The sequence below is a fragment of the Theropithecus gelada genome, chromosome 20, assembly GCF_003255815.1.
Source record: "Theropithecus gelada isolate Dixy chromosome 20, Tgel_1.0, whole genome shotgun sequence".
Taxonomy (NCBI): Eukaryota; Metazoa; Chordata; class Mammalia; order Primates; family Cercopithecidae; genus Theropithecus; species Theropithecus gelada.
The window spans coordinates 41,306,153-41,319,287 of record NC_037688.1 but is presented as its reverse complement, the minus strand read 5'-3'; the positions used below and the strand labels follow the sequence as shown (position 1 = coordinate 41,319,287).

Here is a 13,135-nt window from a genome sequence, read left to right as displayed (position 1 = left end):
TTGGTGAGGGACTTCTTGACTGAGATGTGCTATGTCCAATGAATGAATGCATGTACTACATAATATTAAGGATTTCTAGTACAGGTCAATATTCGTATGGGTTAGGTTTTATTGTGTACTTGACAACAGTAGATGTGTGGTAGTTAATTAAGGAATTGTTAATACGTGCTTATATGTATGTAGACTAGGTTTGTAATGTACTCTTATATATGAATGTACTATGTACGAATAAGCAATTACAGTACTGCATATTATTCATGGGGACTAGCAGTGATGCACGAAGTACATAAAAGCACTAATGTATTAGGCAATGGCAATGTTATCAGGAAATCCTGGCACTGGCCCTCTGTGTCCGTGGCTGCTGCACTTTCGAAGCTGTAAAAGTCATAGAATGACATAGCCACTGGCTGTCCTCTGTGGCTAATCCTGAGTCTATAAAAGCTGTCAGGCAATTTTCCAAACCTGCAACTTGAAGATAAAACTTGGGTAAATAGACATCTCCATCACACATCCTGGAGCTCAGTCTTCCCCAGAATGTGTTTGCTACAGCTCAAGGAAAATAGATATGAGCAAAACAGGATTTGGCAGGGTGCAGTGGCTCATGTCTGGAATCCCAGCACTTTGGGAGGCTGAGGCAGGCAGATCACTTGAAGTCAGGAGTTCAAGACCAGCCTGGCCAACATGGTGAGACCCATCTCTATTAAAAATACAAAAATCAGCTGGGTGTGGTGGCATGTACCTGTAATCCCAGTTACTCAGGAAACTGAGGCAGGAGAATCACTTGAACTCAGGAAGTGGAGGTTGCAGTGAGCTGAGATCATGCCATTGCACTCCAGCCTGGTGACAGAGCAAGACTCCATCTCAAAAAAAAAAAAAAAAAAAAAGAGATTCCAGAGAGCTGCCTTACTCTATCTACCATGTGAAGATAGAGAGAGAAGATGGACGTCTGTCAAAAGTGGGTCCTCACCAGACACAGAATCTGCTGGAAGGTTGATCTTGGACTTTTCAACCTCCAGAACTGTGAGAAATGAATGTCTGTGGTTTATAAGCCATCCAGCCTTCATTATAGCAACTCAATGGATTGCAACAACAACCCTAAGAGGTAGGTTCTATTATCATTCTCATTTTATGGATGGGGAAACTGAGGCATAAAAAACATGGGTATCTTGGCCTAGGGCACACAGGGAGTGGGCAGCCACGTCCCTCCTCTGCCCACTGCTACTATGACTATAAATATGATTGATCCCTGCTGCTCAGGAAAATGGCTTCATCCACTAGAAAAGAAAATGTGTTCCCATGAAGGTCCTGGTCTCTGGCAGAAACTCTCCCCAGAACTTCCCATTAAGAGTGAAACTGTGTAGAAATGCCTCCTTTCGGAATGCCAAGGCCACCTGTAGCAAGCCTTCTGTGCCACCATCCCCAGTAATATTTCTGGATTATCAGCATGAGCCAGAGGTTTTACATTTATAATTACATTTCCTCCTTGTTCTACTCGTTGCCAGCGAGAGGGTCAGTGTGTGAGTCAGCAAGGCTCACAGAGGGTTTACACCAATAATTATGTTGTGTGTGTGTTTTTAAGGAATAATTGAGTTCTGCTAAGAAAGATTAAGAAGACATGTCATAGCCACATTTTGAGCACAGATCTCTAAAAACACCTTCACATGTCTCATTTTGGCATATCTGTTAATAATTCCTTAGCAAATGTATAAAGAATTTCATTTAAAACTTAAGTTTGGGCCAGGCATGGTGGCTCACACTTGTAACCCCAGCACTTTGGGAGGCCAAGGCAGGCGGATCACTTGAGGCCAGGAGTTTGAGACCAGCCTGGGCAACATGGTGAGACCCGATTTATACTAAAAATACAAAAACTAGCCAGGCATGGTGGCAGGCAGCTGTAATCCCAGCTACTCAGGAGGCTGAGGCACGAGAATCACTTGAACCTAGGAGATGGAGACTGTAGTGAGCTGAGATTACACTACTGCACCCCAGCCTAGGCGACAGAGTGAGACTGTCTCAAAAAACAAAAACGAAAACAAAAATAATCCACTTAAGATTGGTTTTCTTAAAGTTACACGTAAGTTTGGGTATTTTAGAACCTATAAAACAGGTTTGTTTGATGGCTGCTTGTTTATGCTGCTGAGGACAGGAGGGCACCCTTAAGCCATAAGCATTTTCCTTTGTTAATTCCCAGAAGGAGGAGACTGGGAGAATTTATCTGTGGCCTTCTAAACTCAGTGATTCTATGAGTTCCCTCATAGGGTCCTCCACACTTGCAAGAGGAGAAAGGGGCAGTTGGAAGCACCCTTACTTTGACGACAGAAAGCATCCCTTCATTGGTTTGGGGGTTGGTGTGGATTTCGAAGCTCTGCCCTGGGTTTCCGTTGATGATGGTGTAGGCAGCCCTCCATGCACCTGTGGTGGGGTCATCCTTATCTTCAACTGTCAAATTGACAATAACTCCCACAGCTCCTTCCTCGACTGTGGCTTGAAACTGCAAAAAAAAAAAAAAAAAAAAAAAAGCAGATGGTAATGGTCACTATTTTGAACACACATAGTCAATTACATGCTTTGCATTGGGTATGTTACACACATCATCTCACATAAACATAAATAACATAGGAGGATTATGATTGGAAGATACTATGCTCCTCTTCTCAGCTTTTCTTGAACTTAGGTGAGGCCATGAGACTAACTTCTCTTCTGCGGAATGTAGGCAGGAATGATACTGACCATGGCTGTGCTGTGCTGCTCTGTGGTGGGAGGGTGAAAAGAACAGCTGTGCCTCCTTTCTGGGCTTTTTCACCCTCTGCCTACCTGAATGCAGAGGACCACAAAACCCCAAGGGAGCAGGGAGCCACAGGGGAGGAGGAGCTTGGGTCCCTGAGTCACCACATGGAGGGGAGAAACCTGGAGGCCAAGAACACCTGTCCTGAACTATCATTGAATGAGAAACAATTTTCGATTGACTTCAAGCCATTTTTGTTTGCATTTGTTCTCGCAGCCTTGCCTCCCCAAAACAACAACATAATCAGATGAGTAAAGCGCTAAGACTTGTAAATGAAGAGACTGGGGTTTGACCCCAGATCCTCTGCTAGACCCTGCTATTTTCTCGAATGAAGAAAACCAGTCCCATTCTTTCCACTCCAGATCCACTCTTTTTTTTTTTTTTTTTTTTTGAGACGGAGTCTTGCTCTGTCGCCCAGGCTGGGGTGCAGTGGCCGGATCTCAGCTCACTGCAAGCTCTGCCTCCCGGGTTTATGCCATTCTCCTGCCTCAGCCTCCCAAGTAGCTGGGACTACAGGCACCCGCCACCTCGCCCGGCTAGTTTTTTGTATTTTTTAGTAGAGATGGGGTTTCACCGTGTTAGCCAGGATGGTCTCGATCTCCTGACCTCGTGATCCACCCGTCTCGGCCTCGCAAAGTGCTGGGATTACAGGCTTGAGCCACCGCGCCCGGCCCAGATCCACTCTTAATAGGACCTTAGAAACCATTTTCTAAGAAATCATCTACATCAATTGTTTGGAGCCTTGTTGTACCTGTGTTTCTATTGTAATACATCTCAAATACTTGTTACAAGTAGGTGTGGTGAAAATAAATCAATAAATGAAAAATCAACTTTCTCATAGAGAATTTCATGAGCTATCATTAGCACATTCCTTTGAGCTGGAAGCATAAAGTATTGTTTTGGTGCTTACCTCTGACACACTACAGGTAAATAGTAATCTGTTTGCAAATATTTTATAAACAAGTAACACCAATAAGCTGACAAGAAGAAGAAATATCTTGGAATTTCGATTAGTAGGAAAGTGAATCTAGAGACAGTAAGATGATGTCAAAAAGCCCTTGGGTTCAAAGAAAAGTAATTTGAGAAATGAGGTTTCAAAAGCAGTGACTGATTAATTGACTTGCAAATCATTAATCATAAACCTTAATCCTGAGGCCTCTCAGGAGATGGGGCGGGGATTGGAACTAATTTGTTTATTGCACCTCGGCAAACCCGGACGAGTTGTCTTCCATAAAAGGACAGCTGGAAAATTCTTAGAACATGCATGGAGGCTAGAAAATAGTGGGAACGAGGAGGGATACTGAGGCTGCTGTCACACAGAAACAGCTCCAGGGGGCAATTATTTTGATCTGATTCATATGATTCTTGTTTAATGTCTACCTATCTTCTATCTTCTCCTCTTCTCAAAAAATCATAGCATTCTTGAGCTGGAAAACTATACTAATGGTTCTCAGCCCTGTCTGCACATTAGAATCTCCCAGAGGCTTTGAAAAAGCTTCCTGAGTCCTATTCCAATTCAGGATTCCCCAAGGTTAAAGTGCATGAAAATCTATTATGGTAGGAGGGATTGATGAAGGAGAAAGTGCCTGGGGTCCTCTAGCCAGGTTGGAGCACAAGGGAGATCAGTCCATCTCTGGTCTTCTGGAACATGCAGGCAAGTGGCAGAATCAGGCATCAGTCAGGGAATCAATTCAGATTCAGAATCCCCAGACCAATTCAGATTCCCCAGGCTCTGGGGTAAAGCCTGGGACTCAGTATTTTCTTCATCTGACTAGACAAATCTAATATGTAGTAGGGGCAAGAAGCAGGATGGAGTCCAAGTCTAAGGATGGCAGGCAGGTGTCAATGACAGGACCTACCCTTGTGAATGGGTGAAGAAGCTGCCTGAGTCTGGTGTGGACAGGCCTGCAGTACATCTGGGTTCAGCAGGAAAGAGTGCTGTGATCAATTAATGCTATCTGCCATGTAGCCAGGAGGGGGCTTGGTGACACATGAGTGATCTAATCCCTTCATATTACAGATGAAGATGATAGCACAGAGAAGGAAGGAAGGAAGAAGGAAGAGTGCTGCCCAAAGTCATTTAGTGACCCAAAGATCAGACCTAAGTCTCCTGGTTTCCGGTAATCTTTGCTCCCAACCAGTTCTGTCATTCGTGCCCACCTCAGATCCCCAGGGCTTAGGCCAGTCCTTCCTTCACCTGCTTGCTGCAGTCCAGAGCCAGAGGACTGGTTGTCCCTGAAGATCACAGCAGATGTCAGCTTATAACCTGTCCTTGTGGCTCTTCCAACACCTGTACCTTAGGAAACCAGGTGTCAATCATGTGGGCATGAAATGGGCTAAGGCTAGAGGATGCTGGGAACCACCAGTCAGGTAGAAATGCTGTCATGTCCAGTGCATAAGTGAGAAGTTGCTCAGTCAAAGCGGGTGTCATTGCCAAGATGAAAACGCTGTGACAAACCATGATTTGAGGAGGCTGGAGGCTCTATGTGCACCTGTCTCTTCATGGGTTTATCTCTAGTCTCTTGCATGGTGCTAGGTGCACAGAAGAAACTCAGTAGATATTTGTTGAATGAATGAACGATCTTAAGTATAGGAAGTGGGATCTGGCAGCAGAGGCGAGGGCTGAGGGAATGTGAAAGGACAAAGCCATACAGAAGGAAGACTAAGAGGGACTGACTTGTTGACTGACGCCTGATTCTGCCACTAGCCTGAGTGTTCCAGAAGACCAGGGATGGACTGATCTCCCCTGTGTTCCAGCAGAGCTGTGCCATGACTGGTGGACCCCAGGCACCTTTGCCTTCATCAACCCCTCCTACCATAGTAGAGTAATGTGCCTTAAAAATTTTATTTTGGGGGCTGGGCATGGTATTCTAACACTGTAATCCTAGCTCTTTGGGAGGCTGAGGTGGGAGGATCACTTGAGCCCAGGAACTCAAGATGAGCCTGGGCAACATAGTGAGATACCCTCTATAAAAAAAAAAAAAAATTGTAAAAAATTAGCCAGGTGTGGTGGCACGTGCCTGTGGTCTCACACACTCAGGAGGCTGAGGTGGGACGATCTTTGAGTGTACGAGTTTGAGGCCGCAGTGAGTTATGATTACACCACTGCACTCCAGCCTTGGGACAGAGCAAGAACCTGTCTCAGAAAAATTATTTTTATGATGTGAAGAAAAGAATTAAATATTTATTTTACCCTAAAAGTTATTTTTATTTCTTTCTGATTTTAGGGTCCTAGCACATGATAACCGTGCCTGATGGATGAGTCAGCCCTGATCCAACACACGAGCAGGTCTGAAGATGGGATGGATGAATGGATAGATGGATGGGTGGATGGGTGGGTGGATGGACAGATGGATAGATGGATAGACAGATGGGTGGATGGATGGATGGGTGGTGGATGGATGGATGGGTAAGTGGGTGGATGGGTGGATGAATGAATTAATAAAATTAATATTTAGGCCACGTATAAGTGAGACAAACCTGTGCAGCTTCTTTCATGACACTGATAGTTTTATATCTGCAGCACCTGCTGAAGGGGCTGGTATAGAATACCTTGTTAGTGTGTGAGCAAATAAATTCAAGTAGAATGGAAAGGTGCTGATGTGCTAGGAATTCTCAGAGATGTGCACTGTGGCCCTCATGTGTCCTTGGATGGGTCCACAACGATATTTACCTGCCATCCATCTATTTATCCATCCATCTATCCATGCATCCATCCATCATCCATCTCTTTATCTATCATTCCATCCATCTATCATCCATCCATCCATCCATCCAACCATCCATCCATCTATCATCCATCCATCCATCCATCCATCCATCCATCCATCCATCCATCCATCCAGGGATACACCACTAAACAAAACAGACATGATATTTCCTCATGGAAATTGCAGGCTGAAACGAGAGACAGATAGGAAAGAAATGTATAACAATGTGTTAATTGTCAAGGAATAAAATCACAGTTCTCGGGGAGTCTCTCTGTGTGTGTGTGTAGGCGGGTATCTGATCCAGTCTGGAGAGGATCATCAGGGAAAAATTCCCTGAGAACTGAAAGAAGAGGAGGCCTTAGAGAGGTGAAGGGGGTGAGAACACACCTGTCATCTGAAAGAGCAGGAACAAAGGCCAGGTGGCAGGAAGAGCCACAGGTGCCTTTGCAGAGCAAAGGCAAGCTGGGTGTGGCTGGAATGAAGGGGAGAGCCAGAGAGAACTCTTTGACATCAGACTCCAGAGGTGGTAGAGTCAGTTTATGCAGGGCCCTGTTGGCCATGGAAAGGCATTTGGGATTTACTTTGAAAGCAAAGTGTAGCCTAATCAAGGAACTGGGTTATGTTTAAATTTACTCCTGAGAGAATACAAAAAAAAAAAAAAATTAAATATGGAAAATGTTCAACACAATTATTATAGTCTTTGTTAAGACCATTATCTGATTTCTGCATAAACTATGAAGCAGTTTCTTTGAGCATCCATTTAGAAGCTCATTATTGCTTAATTAAATACTCATTCTATTAATTCTATTCAACGTTTTAACCCCATTATATAATTCAAGAAAGGAAAATTAAATAGATTAAAATGAAATGGTACCATTTTACATTTCTATAGCAATGCTCACTCTGTGATTTAAAAACAATAGACAGACATTAATTTGCCACACTAGAGCAGGAGGAATTATTGATTGTACTATTACTACCTTTAACTGGAAAAAATAGATAAAGTTACTTTTCTGTTAAACTGTGTGGCAAATCGAATGCCAGATATAAAATGTATTTTTACACAATCACTGTGGCTTGTTGGGACTATGTACTGGGCTTATTTGCTCTTCCGTCCAAATTCAGAACTGAATATTTTATTTTCTTTGAGTTACATCATAGACATTTAGGATGAGGCTGCCTGGATGAGCCACAAAGGCCATCACTAGCGGGAAGAGGGATTTGAATTTTATTATGCACCAAGAATGCATGTTCTTCCTCCAAGAGCGGAAAGTTGACCTTTAGATTAACATGGAAGATGGAAATAATGATCAGAAGGTTGGAAAGACACAGATGGGAAAGAAGTGACAGAGGACAATTTTAAAGGACTGGATATATGCAAGCTTGCATGCTTGACCACTTGCATGTTTGACCTGAATACTAGTCCAAGTTCATGAGCCATTAACCCTAAAGTTTCACAGAGAACTAATATGGAACTTGAAAAGCTGGGATGTAGTCATCTGGGCCTTGATTTAAAAAATTAAAAGACAGGGTGTCACTAATTTCTATTTGTGATGATAAAAGGGTAGGGGAGAGACCATCAGAAATGTAACTTGCAAACATTTTTGAGTCTACGTTTACAAAAAAGATACAGCCTACTGGAAGACTCTTCCTAATAGTCTAATGGGTAGCAACTGTTACTGATATAAATAAGATAATGCATTTAAGGAGTTTGGCAAATTGCCTGGCGTATGTATAACAAGGAGTCAGTATTTGTTAGCAAGGATAATGATGATGGATTTTGCCCTGTATCATATGAAATTCTTACTAAGAAATTGGAGAATTTGGTTTAAACCCCTGTGACTCTTTCTGCTCTTAACACAGTCTGCCTTATAATGTAGTTATGTATATATGTATTTTATTTTCCTCGAGTGCTGTGGAAGAAGCTTTTTTATTTCAGTTATGTATGCCTGGCATTCACACACTTGCTCATTCTTGTTATGCTCCAACAACAGACACGAGGCAAATGATGTCAATCCTATCATGTCCACATTTGGAAGGGAAAGCTGCATTAGATATCTGGTTTTCTTCTATGATTAGGATTTATATCAGAATGGAAAGATACAACAATTCATTTTAATAGATACTTGTTGTATCTGTTGCATGCTGGAGACTCCACTAGGCACAAAAATACATAAGTAAATGAGAGGGCTAGTATTCCCTCCAGTGTCCCCTTTCTTTGTAGGTATTGTACATCTATAACATATCCTGACAATTTATTTTCTACCACTTCTAAAACCATTTCTCACTGTCACACATCCAAGGCTGTACCTGTGGCCAATTATGAATGTTTTTATGTTTTGACATGATTTAGTTTCCAGGTAGCGGTCTTTCCGTAAATGGTGCTGGATCAATTGGATATCCATCTGGAGAAAACAATGAATCCTGACTCCTACCTCACACCATACACAAAATGTGAAAGGTAAACAGTAAAGTTCTTAGAAGAAAACATATGAGAACATTTTCAGCCTCCACATCATGTTTATGTGCACACACATATAATACGTAATATAAAATATTAAAACTATAATTATATAAAATATACATAAGATATATGTTTACATAAAAATTTTAAAGAGTATACAGTACAGAGATCTAAATAAAGTTCATTCAATATCTTAAGAAAGCCCTATGTCTCAGAAACGATTAATAACAGAGCCACACAAGGGCCTGTGGTTGCTTGACTAAGAACCATAGTATGTTCATTGGCAAGTCCTCAAGATGACTGGAACCTACTAAGTCCTTCCCTAGCTAGGTCACAGTAGAATAGGCATAGCCAGGCCTTAAAGTGACTACAGGAGCAAGGCGAAAGAATATTCAGGAACCCACTAGATCATCATAGTCCCAGTCGTTGGTGAGGATCTTTTCCTTCTCCTTTTTTTTGAAGCAGATCTTGCTCTGTTGCCCAGGCTGGAATGCAGTGTTGTGATCACGGCTCACTGCAGCCTTGACTTCTTAGGCTCAAATGATCCTTCTGCCTTAGCTGGGACCACAGGCATAAACCACCATGACTGGCTAATTTAAATATATATACATTTTTTTGATGAGATGGGGTCCTACTAAGTTGCCCAGGCTGGTCTCACACTCTTAGGCTCAAGTGGTCTTCCTGCCTTGGCCTACCTAATTGCTGGCATTACAGGCATGAGTCACTGTGCCCAGCCTTCTCCTCTCTTTATCTCATTAAAATTCTATAAATGATTTGTTTTCTTTGAAGATACAGAGTGGTGTCAGAGACCTGATTTTTAATGCCCATGGGAGACTCACACAGGAAAGAAATAAATCAGATGCTAGAGGTGAGAATTCCAGTTACCATGAACAGAAAGAACTTGGCAGAGACTTCTCTGCCTCTCAAGCAGAGACAACCTGGGGCATGCTCCTCCCAATGTTGAGATGCTTGAGAGTCGGAGTCATATCTCTGATTCCCCAAAATGCTCAATGCCACATCTTTCATAAAGTAACAGCGCTGTAAGCAGACACTAACTTTTGCAATTATTTTGTCTCAAGAATAAAAACCCAAGGTGGAAAGATAACAATGCACATGTGTTTGAGAGTCTCCCAATGAGAATAGTAAACAGATCTTCTCTATTTCTCCTGAAAGGAAAATGGACTCAATTGTAGTTCAAATGACAGAGATTATACAATTTCTAAATGGCAAATTAGAGTATTTCTTTCCTGAAAATCTTAGCGGTTTTGAGTAGATATAGGTCAGGGCGCCTGCATAATCCATAAACCATTTGAGGGAACTAAATCCACCCCCAGTCCCTGCTGAAAAGAGTGGTACTAGGGAGTCATTTTGTAACATGTGATCCTAGCTTCCTTGGCCATAGCTGATTGGACCCAGAGATGATCACCTGACTCAGAGGTAACCAATCCATTGGTTGATTCGTGAAAAATGGGATTATTTCTTTTATAAATTTGAACTAAGAGAGAAATAGAGGTTTATCAGCATTTGTGCAAGAGGTGGCCATTTTTTTGTCATTTGGATATGGATAAATTCTCAGAGAAATCCAATATGCATGGAGAAGCAAAAGAATGGAGAAATTGAGAGAAAAATTTACAAAAGAGATTTTTTTTTCTGTGACTCTAAGACAAAAGACAGATAGGAAGTTTTCTCAGTCGCTGACTGGTTTCCCAGTCCTGCTCTCAACCCCACGAGGTTCCCTGTGCTCTTGTCTGTGGGAACCTCTGTTCCCATCAACAACCTCATTTTCACTCCAGCGCCTTGAGCAGGTTTCCATTCCTTGCAACAATGGCGCCCTGGGGAAAACAACTCTGAAGATATCTGCTGAAATCATTAGGTGAGTGGTCCCTTTGATGGTGCTTTGGGTTTCATAGACGTTATCTCAAGTATTTTTTCTTTTTCACATCTTGTTGTGAAAAATATTAAACATGTATAAAAGCAGGTAGAATAGGATAATAACCCCCCACATGCCTGTCTTCAGGCTTTAGAGATCCTCAACTCCCAGCTTCTGGTGCTTCATCTCCACAGCCACCCCTCCCCGATCCTGCACTGTTTGGAGCAAATCCCAGACATGCCATTACATCTGTAAAGATTTCAGTCTAAAACACAGGGATTCTTTTTAAGAAAACATGATCAAAGTCCTTTCTTGATCCAACTAACATTAATTTCTTCTACGGACAATTTTGTGTTTCCCTTTCGTGCCAGATGCTTTGCTAAAAGTATTTGCATGTTATCTCCATCATGCAAAGTGAGAGTACCTTCTAGTTATGGTAACGGACAGTTACAGAAAGGTCTATTAAACATCCAGAGATTTCCCAGTTAAATGTCTGAAGCCATCCACCGTTACTAAACAGGTGAGAAAATGCAAAGCTAGAATGTGGAAACAGTTCAAAAATAACAAGGAATAGCATCTTAACAAGAAAGAAACGTGCCCTGAGTGAAGAGTCCTCTCCAAAATTCATTGGCATCCCAGGTAGTGTGGTTCTCGATCCTGGACTGATACTAATGTCCGCCTCACTGATGTCCTGCCCCCATGTGACCCACCCACCCAGGGTGATCCTGGGTTGAAAGGAAAATGATGTTCCTAGACAGCACTTATCTGTGAGGCCCGTAACACTGAGAGAGAAAATGAAGCATCCCTCAACCCCCTGGCTCTACAGGTGCTGGGGAATGAACCAAAGGGCAAGAGAGGGAAACATTCACTGCATGCCCTGGCAGGAATCGCTCCCTCTTCCCCTTAGGGCACACTTCTCTGATTCATCTCCTGTGAGATGTTTTCTTGTGTTGGCTGCAGACACACAGAAAGTGCAGAGTCCATGGCTTTTGAGGAAGATGCCCAGCTGGTACAGTCCACTTTCCAATGACTGTACTCTTCCTCTACATGGCCCTGTCTACACCAAATACAGACCTGCACATTTGCAAAACTAAAAATGAAATGCATTTTCAGGGAGAAGAGGCTTGTGTAACAAAGCAGGTCTTTGCCCTACAAAACAAAATGAAAAGACAAGGCCACTGAAGACTGACAGGAAAATGATGCAGTGGAATGGTGGTTCTTTTTTATTTTTATTTTTATTTTATTTTTATACTTTAAGTTCTAGAGTACATGTGCACAATGTGCAGGTTTGTTACATATGTATACATGTGCCATGTTGGTGTGCTGCACCCATTAACTCGTCATTTACATTAGGTATATCTCCTAATGCTATCCCTCCCCCCTCCCCCCTCCCCCCTCCCCACAATAGGCCCCGGTGTGTGATGTCCCCCTTCCTGTGTCCAAGTGATCTCAATGTTCAATTCCCACCTATGAGTGAGAAGATGCGGTGTTTGGTTTTCTGTTCTTGTGATAGTTTGCTGAGAATGATGGTTTCCAGCTGCATCCATGTCCCTACAAAGGACATGAACTCATCCTTTTTTATGGCTGCATAGTATTCCATGGTGTATATGTGCCACATTTTCTTAATCCAGTCTGTCACTGATGGAAATTTGGGTTCATTCCAAGTCTTTGCTATTGTGAATAGTGCTGCAATAAACATATGTGTGCATGTGTCTTTATAGCAGCATGATTTATAATCCTTTGGGCATATGCCCCGTAATGGGATGGCTGGGTCAAATGGTAAACTGTGTTCCTGAGAACCAAGATTTTTTATTTTATTTTATTTTTTTGAGACAGGGTCTTGCTCTGTCACCCAGGCTGGACTGCAGTGGTGTGACTGTGGCTCATTGCAGCTTTGATCTCCTAAGCACAAATGATCCTCATGCCTCAGCCTCCCCAGTAGCTGGGTGTGTATGCCATCAAACCCAGCTAACTTCTAAATTTTGTGTAGAGATGGGGTTTCACTATACTGCCCAGGCTGGCCTCAAACTCCTGGGCTCAAGTGATCCTCACGTCTTGGCCCTGCAAAGTACTGCAATTATAGGTGTGAGCCACTGAGTCCAGCAAGAATGTTTGAGATGGTACAGGAGTCCTACCAAGGCATCAAACATTTTCCTTCAAACAATAAGAATTTAAACTGCCTGAGCAATCTGTTAATTATATTTTATCTGTTTTGTATATTAGAATTCCTGCCTAGGATTTTGATTGAAAAAAAAAGTTATGTTGCTAAAGAGAGTTTGAAAATCATTGCCTTAGGGGAATGATGA

At 42.4% G+C, this 13,135-nt stretch overlaps 1 protein-coding gene across 4 annotated transcripts in view; it reads right to left on the bottom strand.

Moving 5' to 3' along the window:
• CDH13 (cadherin 13) overlaps positions 1-13,135 on the bottom strand; it is a 1,178,066-nt gene that overhangs the window by 129,769 nt on the left and 1,035,162 nt on the right. For all 4 annotated transcript variants that reach the window (XM_025369922.1, XM_025369923.1, XM_025369924.1 and 1 more), the window contains one exon: positions 2,309-2,491. In XM_025369922.1, the coding sequence (XP_025225707.1) occupies positions 2,309-2,491 (183 nt within the window). The remainder of the gene's footprint in view (positions 1-2,308; positions 2,492-13,135) is intronic.